Genomic DNA, 27274 nt, shown 5'->3' with positions numbered 1-27274 from the left:
ATCCTTCCTCAAACCATCTCACAATCTTTAATCTTAAGATTGTACAGGAGGATTTGAAGATTTTTTTTAATTTGCTTTTGTAAGACTTTTCAATAGTTTTAGTAAGGTAAAATATGAAATAATAATGAAGTAGCAGAATGCATGTCATTTGAGTGGATCATATATACTTGTGAGGTATATCCCAAGGGCTTTATTTTTGACATAGTGCTTTCAGACAATACGAAGTTCTGTGCAGACTGATTTTCTGAAGTAAACTGATAGTAGAACCTACTTAAATGTGTGCTGGCATCGCTTCAGGCAAAATGTGTCCACCGGATGAGAAGATAAAGGCAGGTGTTAATGAAGAAATTATTTAATTTTTAGTTTCAGACCTTATCTTAAAACAAGTCAAGAATATAGTGTGAAGTCCTGTAGGATGATCAAGAGTCTATGTACGGTCTGTGCTCATTTTCTTGCCGTTAATTGTTATTGTGTTCCAGTTTTGCTTGGGAATCGGTGTCCTACCATGCTAGTTATTGTTGTCTGATCGGTTTCCAGTGTTTTTGTTCTCAGTAGATGTAGTAGGGGAAGATAACAACTGGTAAGTGAAAAAAATTATATAATCTAGTATTATAAAAGGCAAATTCTCAAGTGGGCAGAGCATTGGGCAGAATCATAATGAATTGTTGTAGGTAATATTTAAATAGTGACTCAGATACTCAAACTATGTAACTCTGGTTTAATTGGATCCTGGTGCCTAAGAATTGTCTGATATGTAACTGCTTTCACTATTCCTACAGTATGAAAACTTCTTACAGGGTTTGTTTTATGCAAAGCTCTTTTCTGTGAGCAAACTTGCAGAATGAAGTGAGGCTTCTATCTTCAATGTTCTTTCAATGCTTTTGTATGAAGCTTTATCTTTTAGAAGCTTTCATAGAAAGATTCAAGTTATTTTCTTGCGCTGGTTGTTCTGATTAGACAAGTAACTGTTGTGTTAATTGTTGTCTATAAAAGCCATATACTTATGGATTGATACAACTATTCTGGATAGTACAGTGTTGAAATTTAGTTTTTTCAAGGGAAAACTTTCTTCAGAACTGTATTTGTTTATTTAGGAGTAAACCAGGATTATTTGTATGAACTAAGGCTATTGGTATGGTATATTCTGAGACAGGAAAATAATTTTATCATCCACTAACTAGTTACTTAGATGAGCAATTAGAGGTGATAAATTGAATTTGTTCACTTCTACGATTCCAGCTATGCTATAAAATCTTGAAACTTGTTCCAGAACAGCAGATAACCTGCGACTTGGGTTGTCTCCTATTAAATTGTTACGTCTGAAGACTGCCTTGATTTGGCAGACACAGTTATCCTGGTCAGACTAGGGATGATGCTCTCAAAGACTTGTTTCCCCAAGTACTTAAAGGCCGGGGGACTGCAAAGCTGAGCTCCGTATACTAAATAAAACCCTCACAGTATTTTTTCCTGGTAAAAGTTCTCTCCAGTGTGTTCCCATGAAACCTTAGTCAGAACTTTCCTTGTAAAAACTCATTTGACTGTTGGAAAACTCCTAACTAGCTTGAGTAGAGCAATTTCTATATCAAGTAATAATCCCAATATTATAGAGAGATGGTGATAAGTGGTATTTTCTCACAGAAGCAGGAGATCATTTTTACTACCTTTAAAACATCTCAGTTTTTCTGTTAGAATACAATAAGTTATTAAACCAAATGACTATATCAAGGCTGGGAGCTGTTGACAGCTTGGGTTAAGACAAGCCTGTACTGTATGCAGTTATCTCTGCCAATAAGTGTGTCTGCTCAGTATTGTTACCTTTTACAACTTCTATTAAATACAGGAAGAGGCTGAACAACATTTATAACCAAGTTTTCTGAAACTTCTGTAGTCTTAGAGGTGAACACAGTTTCAGAGGGGGTGTCTAAAAAAAACCCACCATTTTCAAGCAATATTTGATATGTGAATAAGAATAAAAGGTCTAGAAAATAAGGAGAGAATTATTCTCCAATGCATTTTGTATTGGAGAAGTGATGACTGTGAGTCATTTTCCTTCACTAGAACTGATTTTTTTCCCTGTATTAATAGCAGCAAACAATACCCTAGATATTATGCAACCCTACCAATAAGGTCCAGATCCATGGCCAGAACATTAGTCTTGAAGTGTTATCTTTCATTCTTACTACAAAAGCACTTCTAAACTGTCATTTTTAATGGTCCATGAGCTGTTAGCAAGTTAGCTGTTATGTCTTGAAGATATTTATCTGGTAAACATACTGTTTCAGTGCTCTAGCAGTGTGTCAGGCACTACATAATGTACAACCCAGGCATGGTCTTAATAAAATGGCTAGTTTAAATGCCACATGTAATTTCAGAAACAGCTAAGACACTTTAAAAATAATTACAGGTTTGACAGGTCCCTTAGGGGCGGATTTCACTTGACTGAAAAGTATCCTACTGCTTGTATAAAACAGCTTGTCTTTAATTTGAGCTGTCCTTATCAGATTTTTGGCACAATGTTTTTATGAACAATTGTAATAAATGTACTCGGAGACCAATTCTCAAATGCACTGACTAGGGACTATACTAATGCTCCTTTTGCCAAATTCCTTGGTCTGCCAAAGGGAGAACTTGTTTCTAGATTTCTGTATTCTTTACTATAGAATAAAATTACTTTTCAGTGTTAGAACACTTCAGTTGAAAGTGAATATGCATTGCCAGCCTTAGCTGGCTTCTCTCAAATTACATTTGAAAAGTAGAAATTGGGAAGGTTTTTTCTTTTTATCAATGCAGCAGACATTAAAATGAAGTGAAAAGTAACAGCGTAATATTAAAAGCTTAAATCTAATGCTGGAGTTTTCTTTAAAAGGCGACCTATGTTCATGCACCAATCTACTGCAATGGATTATCCTCCGACTGACTGAGGTAATCAGCATGTTACTTGGGATCCTTTATTACTGCTTTACTGATGCATAAAACTTGAAGAAACAGTGTTAATATAATGCACCACTACTTCTGTACTTGATCATAAAAACCCCACAGAAATATGCATGTATGCTGAGCTCACTTAGAGTTCTGTGATTTGATTGCAGTCTCAGATTAGTGAATGACATTACTGTATAAATCTTCATTGCCGTGGGAATGCTTAGCTCATGATAGTTTGACTCTAGATTTCCTTGTTTGTTCCTTTTTGTAAAAAATAAATTAAAGAAAAACACTGAAGTCTTCTCAGAAGCCTGATACCTTTTACTTGTCAACCATGTGTTGCTTGCTCTTCATAGTTACAGTGAAGTCATAGTGAAGAGAGCACAGACATAGGAATTGTTGGACTGCAGCTAGTGCCTTTGCAGTTAATACTTTTCTTTCTTAACATTTCATTGCTGCTCGTATTTCTCAACCCATGTGCAAATGCACACTGGTGTTAGCGTGTGAGCCTTGCAGCATTATGTGGGACTGGTTTCGTATGCAGGTAGTTCTGCAGGGGGCTTAAGCTTGTGATCAAGTGATCAAATCATCAAATCATAACTTTCCCTCAAACAGGTTCTAGGAAAATCTCAAGTATGGAACCCAAGTAATAATTACAGTAATATGTACAAAAAAACACTGGATAAATATTTATATAAACATGAGAAGCATGACTACAATATAAGATTATGTGGCATTTTTTATGAGAAACAAATTAAATTTGCCACACTGAAGCAAATTGAGGGAGGAAAAAAATAGTTTGTATTTACAGGCTTGGTTTCATGAACAAAACTACTTGTGCGAGTTTCAGGAATGTTCGATAAAAAGTTTCTGGCACATGTTATTCTTTAATTGAAATTGCAAAAGTGTTGTGCTCATTTTAAATTGGATGTCTAGACAGGAGAGATGCATTTCCTCGTACTGAAGAGAGCTGAATATTCTCTAAAACAAGATTAGAGGCTATTCTGAAACAACTGATTCTCATCTCATCTGCCTGTAAAGTTAACAGGAGTTTCTGTGCTGCCTAATTACTGTGTGTAGAGACCCTGTGTGTGTTTAAGTCCCTTCCTGTGCGACAGTACAATCTGAATTACAGACTTAAAACCAAATTTGTGTTGCCTGAAAGCAGCTTTCACAATGCCTGCCTGTTTTGGTTGTGGGAAGCATTGGCATGTTTTGCAAGAAGCCAGTTAAATTTAGTCTCATTATTTTGGTAAAGATTATGTAGATGAATGAGTGTATTTGCATTGAATCCTGGTATGGGATTCAAAGCCTCTCTTCTGAAGAGTTTCAGCTTGGGGGCAATCTACCAGCATATCGGAGTAGTCTTTTTGTGCATTGTTACTGAGTGTTCTTTGCTCCTTTTGATGGGCATAATTCTGTGCAATTTGTACCATTACTTTACTTCAACAGTTAAACGGAAGATACGATTGCTTTGAAGGTAGTGACTGACAGCCTGATGTTGTAACACTTGTGCTAATTTATATTAAAAATATACCCTCTTTCAGTTTTGTTTTTTATTATTTCAGGAGCAAAGCAGTATGGAATCCTAAAGTTGATATACTTAACATTCATTGTTTGTTTTGAAGCATTCATGATGTGTTTATTTAGATTCATTCTTAAATACCAGCATAAAGCTTGTAAAGCATTCTGCTCACATAGGAGGAGTAAGCAACTTCATGTTTAATTTATACATTAAAATAAGAAGTTGGGCAACTAACGTTACTGTAGCTTTGCAGATGTTTAGTATTTAAAAACTGCTCAAAACTTTTTCATGTACATGTACAATCAATGAATGTACAGATGTTATAGTTATGAGATGTACCAGAGAGCTTGGCTACGCAGTTATTACACCAAAGCAGAGAAGATAGGATGCTTACCCGTATCTTGGGCTCTCTTGTGAAACTTCAGAAGAGATCCTTCCCCACTGGTAACCAGCTCTTAAATGGGTCTAGGAGAGGTGCAGCCAGGTTCCACCCCTTTCTGCAGCACAGGTGAATTGTCTTCACTTGTGCTCCCAGGGCTGACTTAGTGCTTGCCTCAGGTGATCAGAGGTTCAGGCTGTGATTCAGCAGTTCCCATACAGCACATAACCCTACCTGTTCAAATTGCTGGCACTGAGGCTATTTAATTTTGATTAAATTTGAAATGACTGCATTAGGATCAACTACGGTTTTGACCCAGAATCATTGTAAGCATATATGATGTTCCATGAAGTGCAGTACACAGCTACTCAAGAATAAGATTTTTGTAATTATTCTTGTGATTCATTTTCTTGTCTTTTTCACAACATTGCAGTACCTAATCACTACTCATATTCTTTTGTTCTATTACATTCTTCTGTAAACCAAAGAAGCCAAAGGAGGGTGTGAGTTTTTTTTTTCCCCTTTAACTAGTTAGCATTTTGCCAGATTCCCTCAGGGTAAATTGTCCAAGCTGGGTGACTGCAGAGATGTTTAACATCTGATTTTTAAAAAATTGCTGTATCACCTGTAGTAGAGGTGTTCTAGGGAAGGATCTTGTATGCCTAATCCTAATGATGCTACTTGTTAGTAATTTAAATTACTGTGAAAAGACTATAAAACCAGGCAAGGCCTTGTAAGTCTTCATTATTCCTAAACTTTTAAGGCTGATGATAAGCACATGGCTTGCAGGTACTGTGTGGAAATGGTCACAGATCATTCGTCCAGAATTTGTGTGTTGTGCTTCCAGGATCTTGTCTGTCAGGTCTGTTGGGTTTTCATGTGTTTTGATGTTTGGAAATGATTCTGGAGCATCCAGGATGGTTGTATCATGGTGGTTGTCATGGTGTTATCTTCTTATTCTTCACATTGTATACCTACAGAAGAAATTCATGCTAAGTATGTGCATCACACAGTGATGAACAAGGATCTAAATGCATTTATTTCTGAGATGCCTCATGTGGGCAGATTCTAGAGAGTTCATGTGTATGTATTTTATTGATATCACTCACTCATGCTCAGTGGTTTTATGTAGTAGCAATGCTACATTTTCTCATTTCATGTTTGTTTTGCTGTGTTTAATTCTGTTAAGCCAACAATTTCACAGCAAACCTTGGATCATAGAGCTCGATTTCAGAGACAACGTATGACTGCATGAACATTCTTACATGTGAAAGTATTTTAGTCTTCATAAAATGTAAGAATGCCCCTTCTTTAATTTAATTATTTTGAAGAGGAATTTACTCATCTCACCAAGTATTCTGCCAGCTGATACAGACTGCAATTGTTTCATCGTAAGTATTTCTACATGTGTAGCCTGAATTTGGATTTGCAGATTACTTTGTGGGGAGCTGAAATCACCAGTTGTTTAAACAATTTGACTGATGCTAGCAGTTGGATCGTCTTACATAGTTTGACTTCAAAAATGCATGTTACCTTTACTAAGGGGGATATTGCATGCTGCTTTTGTGCTTTCTATGTGCCTGAATTGAACAGACCCAGCAAACGACAGCGTTGTTGAACACGTGTAGTGTTGTAATGAGAGAAATAAGCCACAAGGTGGCTCAACAATATAGTGCCTTAAACATTTCCAACGTTTTTGGTTCATTTCACACCATGGTGTTTCCCTAAAGCTGAGCACTGATGTAAAAACACTTATTCTGTGTAGTGCTGCAACCCGCTATCAAGTTTCAAAGAATTCTTAGTTCAACATATCACCAATCATTATGTTGCGCTGGTGTGGAGACAGCAAGGTGTTTCTGTATGTAGTCTTTGAATGTGCTGTTACAGCAGACTTGTATTTTAGTCAGATTTCTTGGAATTGGTGAGTAGGAGTTGGCTTACTGTTTGTAAGGAGAGAAATGGAAGTACTGGTATTTTTATGATGCTGAAATGTGAGCTCTTTCCAAAGAATTTCAAATTAAAATGACCATACAGCTACAGAAAGAAACAGATCTGGTGTCCTAATTTTTCTCAATGTGTGCCTGTAACCGAAGTTACTCTGAAAGTGTCACCTAGTTTTGAAATAAAAATGGAGAGTTCTCAGAACAAGATCTTACTGCCTGCACCAATTCCAGATTGACTCAGTAAGATTTCTTCATTTTAGCTTGAGTACCAGTAAGAATCTTAAAACAGAAAATATGAGCTAGGATACATGAAGGAAGCTAACACTGCTAGGGTGGAGGTAGAGGATGGGTGGGAGGGAGTGAGGTTTGCTGTTGAGTAGAGAAAGACTGTCCTAAAGATTCAGGAAAATCTGAATGTTTTCATACTGAGGCGCAGGTCTTATGTATCATGTGAAAACACAGCTTTACAATGGGAAGTCCTCAGTTTCCTTATATCTACTGTTTGATTAATATAGTCGCCTCCTATCAGTGCATGAGTAAGTACGTGGTGACCTGACTGTCAGAAACTGCTGGTCTTCTTGGGACTAAGAATACAGGATGGAGCAAGTCTGGGTGATAGATACCAACAGTGTGATTACCCACTAAATCTGGAACTGTTTTGATTTGTAATTGACTATTTGGTCTTTTTAGCTGATGAATAATGAAGCTAATATTTTTTTCCTGTGTAGCAATGGACAATAGTCAGTTTAATCAAGCGATTACATCTTATTGACTACTGTATCAAAGGCTAAATAAAAAGGTGATTTAAACTTGAGAAGAGGAACAGCAGAGCGGGGCATTGGGTGCTAAAAGTGCTCTGCTGTTGTTCAAACCATCAGCAGTGGAGAACACGTTTCACTAAAATCACCCTGATGTGGCATGCTGGAGGTAGACTCAGAAACAAGTGCTTACTAACCTGTTTTCATTTCTGCTACTAAATGTACATGCAGTGCATATCTGGAGTTCATCCAGCAGCAGCGAGGGCTATTTTTAAATAGAAGCCTTCCTGAAGTAGTCAGAGCTTGGTTTCACCCACTACTTTTAGTTTAATTTTGTACCTTTTGAACTCTGCAAAGTTGAAAAATGCAGGGAGGGCTGCACACAGTAGAAGGCAGGTCTTACTTAGTGGGTTGCTGGCAGGTAATTGAAATACCTGTACCTAGGAAATTAAGAATGATTCTTAACTGCAGTTTCTAAGAGTGCTGCAAGAGTCTTTCCTCATGTCATTAAGGTTTCATCCAGCAGAATGTTAGCATTTAAAGAATGATTGTGGTGCCTCAGCCAACTGCAGTCTATAAAAATTACTTTGGCACCCATTATATTTGAATGTCCAAAAACCACTGGTGGGCCTTGTCGGAACTTGAAGCTGAGAATAGTTTTCTAGAACTGGAGCCACTGAGGTGGAAACTTGTTTAAACATATGCTCATCTGCCCTTTGTAAAGAACTGGTTAGCAGTAATGTGAAGTAGCAGGTCTGTGGTTGTAGGAGGTGGATTCAGGGTGATTAGTTCTACTTTTCCAAGCATAAACAAAACCTATGAGGAAAGAAAAGTCTGGTCAACACCAAATTGTACCACAGCTTCTTTGCTTGTAAGTTTGTTTTTTTTTTTTTTTTTATAAGAAATTTCCCTTTTGAATTTGCAGTTTTTTCCTTTCACACCCCTGCACGCTTGAATCTCCTCTGCACAGCGTACTAAAGGATCTTTGGAAGCAGCACCATATTAAAGGAAAGGGGAAATGCTGTGTCTAGACTAAACCACAACTCTTCTCCCTCTGACGTGGCTAATTCTACCCAAACCAAGTTTGTGATGGAGGGACTGGTGATGTGGTTGAAAGCTGGGGCTATTTTAAAAGCATACACAAAATGGAGGCAAAGCCCAATGTCTTGTACTTGCCCCTGTGTAATTGGGTTTGTCACAGGGATGAGTGGGTCTTCCCTTGCTTGTCCAGGCAAGAACAAAATATGGACTCCAATGGAAGTAAAGGGGAGTGTTCTCTTGACATAACTTCACAAAGTTGCCAAGAAGTTTCAATTGAAACATTTGAAAGGTAAATGGTTTTATATCTGAATCTGATGTGACAGAAAGGGTTTCCTTTCCCCACCCGTCCAGTATGAAGTCTCTGTAGCTGAAAGTTGCTTGGCAACTGTTAAGAGTTAAGCGTCCAACAAAGCCTCAAATCACTATTTCTTCATGTTAGAATACATAACAGTAAGTCCTAATATTGCTTTATTCCATGTAATTTAAACTAAGGAATCATTCTTCTTCCCTCCCTTCTACTTTTTTTCTCCCTCTTGGCTTGTAGCCACTATGGCCCCTGTACAGTCCTCGAACAGTGTTCTGCTACTCAAGCTACAAATTCATCACAGAGTTGGATGAAAACATTTATGGTGTTGGGGTATAATTTCAACTTGTAGTCCTTAATCATTACTTGAGCGTTTTGCATTTGGGACAGATTTTGAACTTTATAATAGAGAGACTTCTATTTGTTTTAAAGTGTACCAGTTTTTCTAAGAGAATGACAGGAATGAAAACCTAAACTTGGAGGAACAAATAGGATTTCCCTAATTTGAGCACACCAGAGCACTTGCTGCAGGCCACTAATAATTCCAGGTAAAGGTACTAGTGTTGTGATGGTGGTTTTAATGGTGTGGTTCTCCTTCGGCCTCTTTCTGGGTGATATGCAAACATCTTCTCCCATGCTGCAAATTGCATGTTTTGGAATTGCAGCTAAATGCAACCCCTTCCTAAATTGTAGTTGAGGTAGACAGAAAATGCTACTCCAGTAAATAAATAGACATAAATTTTTGTCCTGTTTATCTCCTTCGATGCCTTCTGTAAATGTTTACACCTTATTCAGTGTGCTTCAGAAGGAAAGTGAAGGTGTGCATAGAAATAGCATGGAAAGTGAAAACTTATTCCCACACATCACTCTCTTAAGACACACACACATTTATTTTTAATAATGCTATTAGTTTTTTGGAGGTTGAAATTTTTTTTTTTTTAAGCATGTATATACTAAGCACTATTCAGCTGCTCTTCTGAATCAACAAGCTTAAGTTTCAGGGCAAGAATGGCAATGATATTTACAAGAAGTGCCTGGTTGGACACTGGCTCCTGGAATTAAATAGGAAGTGCCTGAAGTTCTTCTGGCAAAGCTATTCTTAGATGGCTTCAGCTTTTTTTGGTAACCACAGCCTTATACTTGTGTTCTGAATTATAAGAAAACTGCATTTTTTCTTGTCCATTTTTAAGAGAAAATAGAAATTGTCTCATGCACAGGCAATTGCTTAATTGTGCCTTTGTGCCTTCTGGACGGATACCTGAAATCTGTCATAACCAGTGAAGTCATTTCTTACCTTTTTGAGTGTGGGTGTTCTGTGCCATTTTTTGTTATTGTCTTAAGCTGAAGGACAAGAGTGATGATAGAAAACTACTTATTCCAAAACTGACATTGACTCCATTAGGATTTTTGTTTACTTCTAGTTTTTGGGTTTTTTTTCCTCAAAGCTCCTAAACAATATTGGTAGCACATGGCTGAGGCAAGTATATTAAGTACGTATTGTTGCATGTATGCATAAGTACGCATGTAGGAAGGAATACTTTTCCAATCTCTGTCTGCCAAAGAACAAAAGGAAGGAAAAACTTTCCTTGGAAGAAGCCAGTAATTAAAGTCACGGAACTTAAAAGGAAGCTGTAGGAAAAGCTGCAATAAGGGAAGAAATGGGAATCCCTCTTCATCTCCTGCAAGGCAATCATTAGCATTTAGTAATGGTCTTTCTCATTTTGGATAAAGAGGTTGACCTGGTAGTACTCTGATAGGGACTATTGTGACCCTCTTCTAGGAAGAATTAGCTACTTTCAAATATTTCTGGCATCTCTGGAGTTGGAGGAGAAAAAAAAAGTTTTTATTTTGGATGGATGTGCTGTTCTGCACTGTGCGAACTTGCATTGAACCACATGTTGGAGAGTGGAAATTGAAAGCATTCAAGTTTCCCAATGTTTTCAGTCCTCGGCTTAAAAGTTAGAGATTGGCTCCGTCATCTACCCATGACATGCAAAGTGATCTAGGGGCTTGGAAAGAACAGGAAGACAGTATTGACTTAGAGACTGAACCTTTGTGTTTAAAAATGGCTTGTTTCCTTTGGAATTTGTCATCTTTAAATCTTAAAATCTTTGAATCTAAGACTTGGAAGAACTTTTGCAAACGCATACTTCTAGTGAGTACCAGTGATGGTAAGCTGAACAATGTTTGCTCCCCTTCTTTCCCTCTAGAAAGAGAACGGTTGTTTAAGTCCTGCGGATGCTTACTGACTACATTTAGGTGTAGAGAATGAAAAAAGTATCAATGCAAATCTGATTACAAAATCCAGAAGCTTATTTTTAGTATAGTATAAACAGTACCTGTGTGAAACTGCTTGTTTACTGGAATTGAAAATAATTTTGCTCTATTTAGGTTAATAGGGAGCATTTGGTATGACAAGTACTCCATTAACACCTCATTTTTCTTGAAGATGGATTGTCCCCGAGGTGGTATGTTAATTGAAAAAACAGCAGTATTGCATAGGACTTTCTTAATTAAAAAATAATTATAATAGTAATGCTGAGACCTGTCTCTGCTGTCAGTCTGGGTTCAGGTAGGTTGAAATGTTGCCCAGTCTTCTGTTGGAATTGAGGAAATAAGAGGCTTCCTTAACTACTGAGGGAGTTGTTTATGAGGAATGTCCAGAAGGAGCTGTGGGCTCCTTGTCTGTTTTCTAACACAGGACATCCACCCAACATTTAATTACTGTCAGCTACAAAATGTGGAAGTTCAGTCCTCTTTGGAACCAGTCCAGTATTTTGATTTCCTTGATCAATTGCCAAACTAGTGAAAAGGTTGTGCACCAGGTTAGAGTTTCTTAGATCCTCCACTTTTCCTGTGTCATAATGTAATTGGAGCAGAACAGCATCAAAGCTTTGACATGTTCTGTTATATGCGTTTTGATTTCTTGATATTTACATACGTGTCAGCAGAACCAAATGTGTTCAAAAGGTATAAGAGTGTAATCACCTTCCAGCAGTGACAGTATTTGTTTTCCTGTGTAAAAGTGATTTTTCAGTCTGCGGGAAAGAAGGGAAAAATAGCCAGCCTTTTCTCCAACATCTGTTGTGTATTTTGTATTTGCAGGTGTAGGATGTCTACAAAAGAGTAGCTTAGCTGATGTCACTGTTTTGAAATTATTTTTTATTACAGTAAGTATTACTTTATAGTTAAATTTTGATTTGCACACTGGTTTTCTGTGATCTCAAATGATGATTGAAAGTGTTCTGTTGAACCAAAACTGAAGGTGTCACATCAAGCTGTAGCCAGATAGTTTCTGCTCTGGGGACACATCAGCAAAAAGCTGCTGTTTCTGGAGTGGAGTGATGCCTTTTCCAGCCCCTGCTCTACCACATAGGGAATAAAATAATAGTAATAAAATAATTTTACAAACCCTTGTGCTTCTCATATGAGGTGAGGGAAGATATAGCTGACTGATTACATTAATCTTGGGTATAAAAGTAGAAGTGCAAAACAGTACATGGGATAATTTGTTAAGGTGGGATCTTCAAGCAAGTTTTTCTTGTTTTAGGGTGGTGTGATGCGGCCTTCATGTCTTCTTTTAAGTGAAGATCACCTTTATTTAATGCAGTGCATTATCTGGGAAGTGTTCTAGGAGTCTGAACTGACACTGGTTCTAAATTCCATATTACTTTTTATGGTGTGTGAGATAGTCTTTTGTCAAGTCAATTCATGTTCTAAATTTGATTTACCACTTCATGTGTCTTGATGAAAGTATTGCAGGAAAATATTTGCAGCCTCTGTTACAGATCTGTTAAGCTGTGATGTGCAATTCCATCACTGGATCTTCAAGATGGAATATCCAAGGCTGCTCTCTACCATTCAGCTGCAAGATGCAAGAGATGATGTTGGGACTTGAATTCTAGATTATATTGGAGGTGGATACCTACATCAGTACAAATGATTCAGCCTAAGATGGTACTGATTGATTGAACAGTGCTTAAGTTGTCTTTTCCTTTGAATTATGAAGGAAAGATTAGATTACTTTATCAGAAATATTTTGCTCTGCTTGGAATATGAACTTGCTGTGACAAAATTTTGGTCTTAGTTGTTGGTCTGCCTTCTGAAGACTTTCCCTGTAATCTGAGGGAATATATTTACTTTCAGCAAGAAATCAATAGAGATTAATTATCCTCGACAGAAATGTTTTTAGGGAAGTATGTATGAAGTAATATGCTAATATTAGCTTATATTGCTGGAGCGCTTTAAGAAATTGATGTTTGATCTTAAAAATGGTTTTTCCCCTTCATTAGTTTCTTCTCAGTTTGTGTTTTCCATGAATGTAAAGGGTTCAGACAACTCACTGATTTGTACCAATTTGGAATACTGTAACTTACGTATACTTTAACTGTTATCATTTGTGTAAGGTTGAAGTACTTGCATTTAGTTACATCATTGAAATGAATATGTTACTTGTTGGCTGTTTGATATGTGCACAAACCTCCTGCTTCAAGCAACTGGAGTATGAAAATACTGTAGCTGCAGTAAATAATGCAAACGTGCTTGTCGTAGTTATTTTACTCAAAGAATTTGCAATAGTAGAGATGATTTGTGAATCTACAGCTCACAGATCAGTAAAAAACATGGATCTGATTGTAGAACTTGATAATCCCAAAGGTTTCTAGAGTTATTTTCTACCCTTCATAGCAGCTTTGGGAGGTGTAACTGAATTAAAGCACCAGGATTGTTTCCCAGAGTGATAGAAGTGACTGATCTATATAGTCTTCCTTTTGGAGATATGTGTAAAGAAGTTCCATGGCTCTCAGTTTCTAGAAATTTTGATGGCAATTTAAGGTAGGTTTTTTTTTTTTTTTTCCAAAGGAAACTAGCATTCATTTAGCATGCAATATAAACTCTTGCTCTTTTTTTCCTGTGAAGTACATATTGTAGAGAATATACAAAAGAAAGTGGAATAGTATTATACTACTATTTTTTCCCATAATTCACTGTATTACACAACTTACTGTGGAAAAAAGATTCTCTGAAGCTTAGGGAATTAGAAAAGTTCTAAGAATAAGGCATTCCAATTTAGCATCCAGGGGTCTTGAACTTCTGTATTCCTTTTCTAATAACTTGTAGCATTTTTGTGCACAATAAAAAAAAAACTTATTAAAGGCCTCATTCTAGACATAAGAAATGTACTGTTCAGTGGCACACGTAGTATGCTACAAGGAAAATAATAAATTATGGGGTTTTTTTTAAAGCTTTTCTTGAAGAATAATGATGAAAAGCCTATGTTGCAATATTCCTGCATAGGCTTGAACTCCAGATGGGAAAAAGATGTGGGAGGATTGCATTAGAAAGCAAACTTAGTTGTTTTTTTTTTTTTAGCCTAGTTACTGTGCATCTGGTGATATCAGGAGGAAATATTTCTTATAAAGAGAAAGCCAAAGAAAGAAGCGATGAGATGCAATTGAACATCTTGCCAACTGTTCTACAATGTACTCAATGACTGCTGACAGGGAAGCTGAAGGTTTCTTTCAGAGCCTTTCAGTTGATTTAGTGCTGCTCTCTGACTAGGCTACTCATAGGTCTGTCTGTCTTCTCATGCTCTATCTATAAAATATTACTATTGTCAGTAAAATAATCAGACCTGTGAATTAATTAAAAGTCCTCACATAAAACACTGTCAAGGGTCAGCTAGCTTAACAGTCTGAGTGAGCCATGTCCCATAGAGACTGGTGAGTGGTATACTACCTTTTGTAGCCTTTTCATTTTCCTATGAAGCCTTTTTTCCCCTGAATTTCAGTAAAAAAAAAAAATGTATTGCATCCCTTCCTTAGCAGGGTATTGTTGCCTGTTTCTTCTGAGACATGCATTTGCGTATAAATGGTAATAACTTTTCCTGCTATGCTTTCTGGACTGTTTGCATACACTGGTTATGAAATACCCTTAAATACTATAGCAAGCTCATGCTTAGTATTCATTTTACACTTGGAGGTGGGAAATAAAATGTTACTTAAAATCAAAATCAAGTTGCTTGGAGGAATTCAAGTGATGCCAAGAGGCAAAAGTCAAGGCACGTAGGACTGCTCTTTGTGTGTTTTATACTAAAAAAAGGTCAGTATAATTAGGTCTTTGCCTTTTGTTATGACAACATCATGAGAGTTTTAGTTCTTTTCTGTAGAATGACACAAAAACTGTTGAAAAGACAAGACTGTGTAATTGAATTTTAACTGCATGACATCAGCAGGAGTAATTTGTTTTACTCAGCCATGCTATCTGTTGGAAAAAAAAAAAAAGATTCCTTTTTATATCTTGCACTGCTCCTCTGGCTAGTTGCATTGTAGGATGCTTTCCTCAAGACTGTAAATGGGGTACTTGCATAGAAATTAATCTTGCTGCTTAAGACTTTTTTGGGAGGGCATGAATACTTGGAGGTAGAGAACATAGTGAAATGGAGTGCAAGAGGCGCTCTTTTTTCTCCTTTGGGCAGCTGTGACTGCTAATCCTTTGTTCCTTCTTCATTCCTGATCACGTTCTACAAAAGGTCATTATGACTGTTGAGTTTTGTTGTAGTGAATGTCTCTCCAACTGCTATCAGAATAGTTAAATGTAAATGAAGTCATTGCTTATGAATCACTAGGTTTGATGAAAGAGGAAGAAATCAAGATAGTACTATGAAATGGTTTGGATTATGCATTAATGAATCAATAATGAAACAATTGAGCTGTATAGGCTGTTCCAGAGAGGAGTACTTCCACTTGTTTCTGTGCCTGTGGATGAAAACTAAATGGAGAGTAAGTTAGAAATTGTAAGTTGACCTTATGTGTGAAATGTTTGTGTGCAAGTGATTCCTGGTGCCATATGAGAAGCTATTGCTATGGCTAGCTACTAGTTTTTGTGTAAATACACAATGTTTTGTGTTAAAGAAACTCTTCTTACAAAATAGTGTGAAATACTTTCTACTGTCTAGGTACAGGTCTCTTTAATATACTGTATGTATGTGTGGGAATACTGAGAAAAATATAGCTTGGCGTCCTGGTATGCTATGAAATGCATTAAGCATAAATAATTATCTAAAATCACATACAAAGCTGTTGCAGTTTCACCCTTCCTACATGTCAGCTGGAGAGCAATGAGCTTAGCATTTGCTAGTCCTCTCCCAGTAACTTTGGAGAAAGCAATACACAAATCTCATAGATGACTGCAGTACTGATCACAACTCTGAGAGAATGAGTGAGTGAGGCAGTGAGATCAGCCACTGAAAGAGGGCAGAAAAGGGAGTTAGGTGTGATGCCTTAGATTCTGGAGACTGATTTGACCATTACCTGAAAACAGTTTGTTGTAGGTTTCTTTCAGAGATGTGATAAATCATGTAACTTCCAAAATGCCTGCTGGTGTGAAGTCACGGAGTCAGCATTTTCTAGGAGGATTGAGTAGAACTGAGCTATTTTCATTTCTCACATTTTGGTAAAGGAGGTACTCTTGCACTTTACTTTCTCCTTTATACTTGATATTTAACAAAACCAGTAAAGATCTCTTATCCTGAGTATGGAAATTGTAAGTTTCTTAACAAACAAAGCTTGTGATAAAAACTAGATAATGTTTTCTTCATATTTGACTTTTTGTAGGTGGATATGTTTGTTCAGTTAAAATATAACCTCGCATAACTTGGCAATTAAACTAAATAATTTTTCTAAACTGTGGGCTGGTAATATTGTGAAACGATGGTATTTGGTTTGATATACTGTTGTTAACTCAGCTAGGAATAAATGTGACAGAACAGTCTGCAAAGTGGGACAGGGAGGATTCTGTAGTATTTCCTGTAGTTTCTAGGGCACAGAGTGATTCAAATGAACTGCTAAGAAACCTTGAGATTAGAGGAAATTGCTGTGAACGCAGACAAAAATGACTAAAATGTGTCCTATGTACTCAATTTCTCCACAGTTTGTAAAGTCAGTAAAATTAACTAGTCTCAGGTTTTGGTGGAGCAGCAAACGAAGGAAGTCGAAGAAATGCTTGTGATGAGCTTTTTAAAGTAATTTGTTTTGATGCTTCTTAAAGACTCCTTTATGAAAGTTTAAACAGTTCCTCTGCTCTTAGAGATCTACGCAAAATTGCATAATTTATTGGAATAAAATGGATGTGGAAATACTTAGACTATAGAGTGACTTTACCTTGATTATAGCTTTGCCCTACTTGTGATAAGTAGGCTGTTTGTGAAGGAACTGTGGACTAGCTAGCTAGAAGAATTTTTGATAACTGCTTGAGGCCTGATACAAGGGGTGATTTGCTAACTCGGACTGTAGGTGACTCGATATTCTATGAATTGAAGGAATAGGTATTTCGTTGGCAATGCTGTAGTAGTTGCCTATTCCAAATCCTGTTCCTGACAGATAGGATAAACAAACATGATTGCTCACTTTCCTTTTCTAGTTCCCTTTAGACAAGGGCCTTGGCAGTTAATGGAACTGTGGTTTTTTTCCCTTTCTAAGTTGACAAGGGGAAACTGTGAAGCTGGGTACGCAAGCATTGTACAGTATCTGTAAATATAAGGATGACCTTCACCAACCTTCTCTGAAAAAACACTGCATCCCTTTGCGGTCTATCACCTAGATAATTCTTATCCTGCTTGGCTTCTTGCCACTAGGAAGCTTGGTTCATGTGGTATCTGAGCACTTGATTGAAGTTAATACACGTAGCCTTGTGGAATAGAAGTGCCAGATCTAATGTCCAGTTTCAATCAAATTTTAGCGAATGCTTTTGCTATCGCTGTTTTTACGGTAGAGTTAGACATTTGCTTTGAGCTGTCATTGATTACTGAAGAAGGCTGCACTGCCTGAATTAGTAGTTCCATTCAACGGTAGCTTAGACAATTGAGCAAGATTTACTGTGGTTATGTATTTCCTTTATTTACAATAGGTCATATTTTGTGGGGGGGAAAAATCCTAGACTATATGAAAAAGAAAACCCCAAAAGACCATATCTAGCCTTTTGCTCGAAAATATCTGACAAAATGAAGCTGCTTTCGAGTGTAGTAAAAAATGTTTGGCAATATAAGGATTTCCATTGAGTGTTGTCTTTGAAAAAAAGTGTTTAAAAGCATTCTGTTCAATTTGTAGACTGTGTTCCTTTGACTTGACTAATAATATCAAAAGGTTTTGTGAGGACCGTGGTTTTGGAAGGCCCAGGAAGAGCAAGTCATTTTAAGATCCCTATCATTTCTGTGTGCGTTTTTGTCATTCAACTAAAGCATAGCTCTATGAATTTAAGGCTCAAAGCATAGTGCCTCCTATTTTGTGGTGTTGGCCCACAGTGTCAGAGGCAGATGTTGGTGGTACGGCAGTAGATGTTGAACCTTCCCAATGTTCTGTTACTTTTTATTGCAACATGACAGAGGGCAGCAGAGGGGCAGACTGAAAGAATGGTGTCTGATACGGAAGCACGTATGTTGCAAAGGTGTGTCATTGGATTCTTCCGTGTGGGGAAAAAAATGGCATTCATTGATGCTTAGTGAATGTTTATAGAAGGAGAGCGGTGGGTGTGAGCATATTGAGGAGGTGGGTGGTGCATTTCAGCAGTAGTGATGGTGATGTGAAAGACAAGTTTTTAGTAGAACTGTACAATTATCAGTGTAGCACATAGGCTGTTCATCGCTGGTGAAAATGCGTAGCTAGTGGTGGTGACTACAGTGAAAAACGCTGCTTTGTAACTGAGAATTTAATTGAATAGTGTTAGTGTGTTCTTTGAATCTGTTGTAGTTTATGTGGAAATAAATAGGAGATATTACTTTCGGGCCAACATGTGTTCTTAGCATGTCTCTGTTTTGGGTGACGAGAATGTGTGTAGAGAGGAGAGTAAGGAGCAACTTCCTAAGAACTCTCCTATTGTGCGGAGAGAAATTGACAGTAATAATCCTGTAAAGTGAGTTATTTAAAAATGCTCTCCCCATTGTGAATGTATCAAGAAGTTTAGCCATTTTGAGTTGTTGACGTGGCGGGTGTAAGGATTTTAAATTCTTCCTGTGTCCATTCTTGTTAGAACAAGAAGTCTGAGCAGCCTAGATTTCTAGAAAGAAAAGTATGTCTGTAAAGCACTTGGGATGTTCATAAAGATCTCCTTAGTGTTGGGAATGACCTTTTGAAGACCTTTATTGCTCAAGATTTGAAAAAGTGAGAATCTTGAAATGATGGGAATTGCATGAACAAGCAGAATTCCTAAAAATGTAGCTGTAGTTGAGTGGATGCCAGCCCATTAAAAACCGAGCTTCCATTGTGGGGAAGAAGCAATGCTGGAGAGTGGATGATCAATTGTAACACAAAGTGTTTTGTCCCAGGACTTCAAATATCCAGGAAACAGAATGGTTGCTCCTGTGACTTTCAGAGTACGTTACTGCTGTGCTGATATCATCCTTGACTATACTGCTTTATTCATTTGGTGTGCTATGCAAGGTGATTGCCTGCACTCAATCCAAGCAAGTATTGCAAGACTGAGAACTGCTAAAGCTCAGGAATACCAGCTCAGCTTTCCAGATTGCATTTCCAAATTTCTGACTGTGCAAACACTGAAGAAAGTTGAAGTTAGCTTAATGTGCATTGCTTCTCAATTGCAATTGAAATGTGCTTTCCTTTTATTGTTTAAGTAAATCGTATTTAGGGTTTAATTGCTGTGTTCTTATTTAAAGCTCTTAAGTATGGAACAATGAATATGAAACCTTTCTCCACATGTATGTACATCTACACCTCATTAAGTTTTGGTCTCATGCAAACAAGATACAGGTGTGATATTTATTTATTTATTTTTTCTGAAGAAATAATCATTTTGTAGGGAATACAAAGAAAATATCTTAGGCTAAATTTGAAGTCATGTAAGCTCAGGTGCTGTTGGCTTACTGGATTATCAGCACAGGAGGATGATGATACAGCGGTGAAAGTGCTGTATTAGGCTGCGAGGGAGAATAAGCAATCCTGTCTAGAAATAAGATTCTTTTGATATTGTGTGGAGCTGTGCACATGGGTTCAGGTGGCCTCCTCTCGAGTTGCAATAATAGTGATGTTAGCTGCTTTTGCAATGGTATTCATTTCAGGGTTAGTAAAGATGAAGTATTAAGATCATGACTAAAGATTTCACCTTTTCCTCCTTGTGTCACTTGACAAAACTAGTCATCTGATTTGAACATAACAGGCACTGTATTTCTTCCAAAACTTTCAAGGCTCTACAGATTACTTTTTTGCTACAGCAACACATCTTGGCTTTTCTTTTTTTTAAATGGAAGGCCAACTTTGTTCTTCTGAGAACATGCCCATCATAGTTCTGTGTTTACTGTTTAATTTGCTCTGCACAGAGAACAGGTCTGCTTGTTTGGGTTTCCGCTGAGTAGTGCCGTGTCCTGGTTTACGGTTAGCATTTATTGCAGACTGGGAGGGTTCCCTGAGTCGGCTGCAGCAGTTAGTCATGGAATGAGCTGATGGATTTGTCCGAGTGCGAGAGGATGGGCATGGATAGAAAGCTCATGTCTCCTGCGATTTGGAAATGCTGCTACTGTTTTGGAATGGTAAAAGACCATCTGATACCCACAGTTATTTGAAAGCAGGAGGAAATAAGAATGGGTGAAATAACCATCTTGTGGCTGTTAAAGCTGTTGCAGGTTTCCCCATTACAAACACAAAGTAGAGGTTTTTATTTTCTTGTGGGTTGTTGTCCATATGATTTGTTTCCATGTTTATAGAGTTATTGGACGCATTCTTCTGCTCCCTGAGGTTTCACTAGTAAGAGAGAAAAGCATAACTAGATTTATCTCAAATTTAGAGCTTATAGCTGGTTTATTTCATTAGTATGCTGCACACATCTGAAGATGTAATGCAGTATGGCTTATTACACGCGTTCAGGAAAAGCTTCTTTAAAAGCCTTTTTACTAATACTTTTCCTCTTTATTAACATAAAAAATTCTTTGAAGTATATTTTAAAGCTAGTAGTTAGTTTTGAGTACCTGAATAGTTGAGAGCTTTTGGGGTAGATAAACCTGTCAAGCACCCAACTGTCTTCACTGGGAAATTTGTGGTGAATGTTTAGAAATAAGATATCAGGTGTCACAGGTTCTTGCAATCACAAAAAAAGTGTAATTGGTTTGGTGTAATTTATTTTGCACTGATTCTTGTATGCTAGCTGCAAGCTATTTGATATTGTAGAGTATAATCTGATTTTATTGAGAGTATCAACATTTAAATAAGCAGTATTGCACTTCCCTACCTTGCTACTGTTAGCTTAATTTTAAGCCAGAACTCCTAACTGTGAAGGGCAGTTCTAATTACACAAACTTAGTCTGCTCACACTGCCTTTAGAACAGAGCAGTAATTCTTTCAGGCATTGTCTATGCTCATGTTCATGGTAAAATAGCTATAAATATTGATGTGAGTTGCACTGTTCTGTGTAAAGATAACTGTGGAGGGAGGAAAGAAGAAAGAATGAATCACCTTTTGCTGCTATATGTAACTGCAGTTACAGTCCTTAGTATAACTTAATAGTTTACCAGTGGAATAGTTGTGTGAAGGCAGGAGCTCAGATGTGGAAATAACACAGTGATTCGCTTTTCCAAGCTACTTAGTTTCCTTTTAAATGGCTCCTAAGTGAAGAAGGGCAGAGGAATGTCATTAAGCACTTCTGTTGTTGCTAATGATAACTCTTTCTCGTATTCCAGTACTGCATTTAATGCACCACAAAAAGAACTTCAGTTGTGAGGAATGTTTTAAAACAAAAATTTTTTAACCTTTGGACTGCAAGAACAAAAGGACACTTGTTTTCCTGTTCTTACTTTGGCCACAATACAAATCTATATAGCAAAATAACTACTGCATTTGTAGGGTGGCAGCTTTAATAAATCAGTTAAGAACTTCAGAGTTCATAATTCTTCCTTTTTTCAGTATGGTACATTTTTTTTTTTTGTATGCACACTGTAATGCTTTGCCTCAAATACTGCCTTGAAGGCTTGAGACAAAGTGCAGCAGTGTTCTGTTTATAGTAGCTGCACAAAATACCTGTTTCCCCCATAAATCATTGAAAACGATTAGAAGTATGCATTTTTCAGCAGAAATAACAGCACACGGTACTACTCTTTCGGATTTCTTTTTTTGGAAGAAAGTTAATGTCATGCCATAAAAAAAAAAGAAGTTAGTAACTGTTACTGAAATCATTTCGATGTTGCTTTAGAGTGGTGTATGCTTCTTGCTCCAAAGGATCTGCCTCCACAGTCCAAGTTAAGACACTGAAATAGCCTATAGTTATGCAAAGGTTTTATAATTTGATGAAGAAACTCCTTATTGTGAAGCGATACTAGTGGAACCAGTTCTGTGTTTTTTAGCAGAAGTGCACGTTATCCTTTTAAACCAGGATAAAGGAAAATTGTGACAGCGCATTGGTGGTGGTGTTGTTACAGATCCCTTTATCGTACATCTCTTCTCTACTTCTTCCCCCAAACAAGCTAATGAAAGCCTACCCAAATTGGACTTCAGAACACAGCTACAGCTTGCAGTTCAGAGTTTGACTCTTATGAATGACACTGATAATTTACTCCATCTATATTTTGAAATACCATAAGCTCACCTTTATACTGCTACTCCTGAGGCTATGGGAATAGTTTTCTCAAGTTTGCATTTTATAAACAGAACCAACTTTGGTCTCTTGTTTATGTGGAAAATTATGGTACTTTTTTTCCAAAGGAATAATGATGTCTGAAAACTGTATCCATTACATGTAGGAGCTGCATAAAAATACAAAGCAGAACAATAAGCCTATAGCAAAAGGACAGATGTTCATCCTACATATCTAGCTTGAAAATATCCCCACTCAAAAAGCCAAACCTCCCTCAAATACTGCATCTGACTGCAGTTGTGTTTAATGTTTTCAGGCTTTATTGGCACTGTGTTTGCAGATGGGAAGACACAAGAGGAAAACACAATGGTCATTCTTGCTGTATTGCTCAGGTGATGTTTTTTGGCTGTGCCTCGTGTGGGTTGGAGCCATGTTTGGGAGTTCTGGGTGGTATCAGGATCTGTGTGTCAGAAAAGTAGAGAGCTGGGCTGTTGGTGGATGGCTTCTTCAGGCATCTTGCAGCAAGATTGCAGTGCTTTGCGTGGCTTTGTCTTAAAATTGTAAGTTTATGAGAGATGTCACTTCGTTCTGGAGATGCTTCTGAACTGTTTATGCTTTTCTCCTACACTCTTCTGAGAGACTTCTCTGTGTTATGGTTATAATATACTTGCATAGCTTCTATCAGGTTTTTGATTCTTTCCTTTCCTTCTGAAAAAAGAAATTCAGTGTACTTTCCCACAGAATTTGAGGAATTGTAATAAGAACTGCATTCAGTTTACTCCTGGTCTGTCTTCTCCTGTTTGTTCATCCATGTGATACTTTCTTCTTTCTTTAGCAGAAAGGAGCTGTAAGAAAGGAGGATTCCTCTTCCCTAGTTTACTAATGTTCAGGTAGGATGTGTAATTTAGTTCTGGTGTCCAGTAGCAATGTGGGAGGATATCAGAACTGGTTGTCTCAAAGGAAGAGGAGGATGATACTGTGCGCTTGGATTGCTCATATATGGCCTTACCTTAAATGTGCTACTATAAATCTGAAATTAGCCTATTTGTGCAAATGAAATTTCCCAGAACAGAACAGCACAAGATAAAGGAGACTTGGATTGTCAAACAGGCTATTTAATTCCACTGATTTCCAGTTTTCCTTTCTGTATAAATTCTTTTCTGTATAAACGATCCTGTTCTCTGCTCATAGATCAAGTTAAACATGATACTTTTTATTCTAGATGTTTGTGGCAAGACTCTAACTCTTTTATGTCTCAATTTCTTTGCTCTGTTGGAAAAAGGTTTTCTTTGACAGCACATCAAATTTTATTGAAATTCTTGACATTAACTACTGTATTAAGAATAAAATATTGCATCCTATAGTTCTCTCTCTAGTTTATGTGACTATTTTCTTTTGTCTGGAGTTTTACAGACACATAAGACAGCTGCAGTTGGAAATTTACTGCTGAGTATTGGAAGACAACTAAGTATCATTCTTTGTATATGCTTTCAAGCTACTTTGGCTGAGGATGATGAAGTGATTCTTCAAGCAGTGATATGTCAGTGTGTTATGAGGAACCATTTCTGCTGAGGCACTGTTGTTAAAATGTTGACTATTTAAGATGGTTTGGAATGTCTGTGTGGAGTCAGTTCTCATTATAATCCTGCTTAACAGCATTTCATAGCCTATTTTCTTTCTTTGAAATGGAGGCCTATTCCTACTTTGAGGCATAATGGGGATGGATGTGGTTGCCAGCACATGACTTGAAGGGAAGAGCCCTAACTAACAAAAATTGGGCATTTTTGCTAAATACCTACTTCCCTTTGTGTTCCTTTCCTTGTTTAGTGATTCCTGAACCATGAAAGCTCTGTCTTTGCTGAATGGAAATCAGTAGTTTTAATAATAGAATTTATATTCGTAATATAGATTTAAACCACTTCAGAGAGGTTGCTTTATATTCTTTGTTTGTTGATACTACTAAGAAAAGATTAGAACCGTGCAATCCTTACAGGCTGCAAACTCTTGAACACTTCAATTGCAATTCTGATTACCATTCTCACTGACAGCTGCTATACTGAAAAGGAAGGTAAACATGAAAGATGTGATACTGTATCATAGTGCAGGACTGCCTGAGTCTGCATTGTGTGCCATTAGCAGGCAGTAAATCAGCTGCGCTGTGCTAGAGCCAGAAACCAGTAGCTTTCACACTTGCTGCCTGTTTCCCACTCATTGTGAAGCCCTGCCCTATCACTTGATGGACCTGGAAAGGAAGCAGGGAGGAAGCAAATGCCACTGCTAGTTCAAAATGTTCCAGTGTGTTTGGAAAGTTTGAGCAACAGCCTGGGTGAGAAGAACAGGACCTTATTGACAGGGTTCAATCCTAGTCAAGTCTGTTATACGTCAACTTTCTAAGTAGTCACAGCCTGTCTTTTTTCATCTCCTTTCCATTCAGTGTTTCCTACTTTCTCCTCCTTTTCATGTATTTTGTTTTATTTACTTGGATGTGTAACTAAGGGGTTTTGTGGAGTTTCCTGATCCACCTCTGCTAAATCCTAAGCAAATTACTATTGAAAGAGACAGCTATATTAAAAATGTCTGCCCTTACTCCCATATTTCTCTGATGTTTCCATTGCATATTAGTTTCTCCCCTCAGTGGGATCTTGCTCTGAGTGATGGACGGAAGCACACACTATTCCCATGATTCCTTGGCAAACATGGCTTGTCATGCTCCCTAGTCTGACTGTTCTGGTTATGGTTACTGAAAACTGTTAAGCACCTGCATATTGTACATATAGTAGGCAAAATGTGTAAACTGAGTCATGGTTTCAAGATCTTCTAGACTGTAGAAGATGATGAAACATTTGCACCGTAACGGCGTTAATTTTTTTTATACTGGAAATTTAAACATGGTAGTACCCCCTACTACTATGCATAAATTTAGGCATGATTTTGATATATCATATCATCAATATAACAATGATCTGATTAGCACTCTTCACTGGCCATCATGCTGCTTTATGGCCTCCCAGAGCATCTCAACTTTGTTACTTTGCTGTGTTGTTCTCTTTAGGCTGTCTTGAGATGTGGAAAGTTGGTTTAATGTAGAGTGAGAGAGGAGTTCTCTAGAAACATGGCTTAAAACAGAAGGCCAAAGAGATGTGTTCAGTTTCTTACTTTAGTTTTTCTGGCCAGGATCATGTCAAGGCAAACACACGTAATATAGCTTAAGCATTTGAGTCAAGGTGGTGTTCCATGTTTTTGTGGTATTCCTGAAGCAAGTCAGTTGACTCTGGAATGATCTTAGATTATTATTCACTGTGCTGGTTAGTACTCATTCCAGATGGATGAGCTCTGTTGGACTTTTGCAGTGTTACGTACAGATTTATAAGGATACTGACTTAGTGTATTTGTAATCCTGGCAATAGTGATGTTAGGAAAATCATTTTATTTCAGGAAAACACACACTAGCATATGTTCTGAAGTATTTGTTTTGTGTTAGTTTAGTAATATGAGCTTGACAAGGATTTAAAAGGAGGAGAAGAGGAGCCCTCTCAACCCTCAATGATATACAGACTGTAAAGATGGCCTGTATGCTGTAGTATAAATATAGGATGTGCTAGGGATGTTTTTGAAAAACTCAATCAACAGGCAGAATTATTACTGCTTTTAGATTGTTGCACTCACTCCTTCTGCGAGCAGAGATGCAAATGAGACATGATGCTACAGAAACTTATTGGTCCTGTTAGTGTGCTAAGCTTTTTTAGAATGTTTTTCCTTCCCTATTTCCGAAATAGTTCAAATTCAATAACTGCGGTTAAGATATTTTGGAAAGATGTCCCTAGACACTTTTGAATCTCTTTCCAAGTTCCATTATGGAGACAGGAGTTCTGAACCAGTGTTTGTAAGCAAGTTATCTTAAAATATACTGTGTCTTAGTCTAAAATTAACCAAAAAGCATCCATAGTATTCCAGGTCAGTGCATAAATCTGGAGAAGTCAAAGCATATGCTTGCTACCCCAACTCATTGCAAAAATTTTTTCTTCCTTTTTTGGGACCATAACCAGTCCAAATCTCCCAGGCCCATTCACTGTGTTTCTAACGTTTTCCTATATCTTACTCTTCCCAGGATGGATCGTACTTGGCTGAGTTCCTGCTGGAAAAAGGCTATGAGGTGAGTGACTCAGTGACTGACTGCAGCCTGATGGAATCACTTGGATGCTGCAGTTCTAGCTTCCTTTGCTTCTGTCCTTCTCTGTGTATGTTTTCCACTCAACCCTAGATAACAAATCAAAACTCCAGAGAGGAATGTGCAACATGGCCTGTAATCACGCCAGCTTATTGTACTATTTATCATCTAATGTCCACTGGTGGATTCCCTCTTCTCCTTGGGGTATATCTGCTTAGCGTGTTTCCCGCCAGCTCAGATAAGCAACAACCTGTGCAAGCCAAAACTGTAAGGAATTAAGGAATAATTTATGATGCAGTGTACCACAGAAAGGAATGAGGATCTCTTTTTTTCACTCTTGACACAAAAGGCCCTCTTCAGCAGTTGTACTTCAATGAAAACGTTGTATTTTCCTTTCTTTGTTTTTAAGCAAAAAAAAAAAAAAAGAAAAGCCAAACAACTTTAGGCTTTCTGTAGTGTAACTTTCCACTCGCTTTTCCTGGATTCATTATATTTTTACTTATTATACGTTATTTATCTTTTTAAAATAAAACAAAATTAGATTCTTTTTCTGCGTAACTTTAGCTAAATTACAATTATTATTTTTTTTTGTGGACCACCAATATAACAATCACATTCCTGTGGGTTTGTCTGATGGTTCACCATATTAGTCTTGAAAGATTCCT

The 27274-nt window shown here is 37.4% G+C and overlaps 1 protein-coding gene across 2 annotated transcripts in view; it reads left to right on the top strand.

Annotated features, from left to right (window-relative positions):
• GMDS (GDP-mannose 4,6-dehydratase) overlaps positions 1-27274 on the top strand; it is a 388807-nt gene that overhangs the window by 25834 nt on the left and 335699 nt on the right. For both annotated transcript variants that reach the window (XM_042869259.1, XM_042869258.1), the window contains exon 2: positions 26550-26594. In XM_042869259.1, the coding sequence (XP_042725193.1) occupies positions 26550-26594 (45 nt within the window). The remainder of the gene's footprint in view (positions 1-26549; positions 26595-27274) is intronic.

The sequence above is a fragment of the Lagopus leucura genome, unplaced genomic scaffold (assembly GCF_019238085.1).
Source record: "Lagopus leucura isolate 7727_CA_CO unplaced genomic scaffold, USGS_WTPT01 Super-Scaffold_100002, whole genome shotgun sequence".
NCBI classification, from domain to species: Eukaryota; Metazoa; Chordata; class Aves; order Galliformes; family Phasianidae; genus Lagopus; species Lagopus leucura.
The sequence above is the reverse complement of the archived record's forward strand: the minus strand, read 5'-3'. Positions and strand labels throughout refer to the sequence as shown.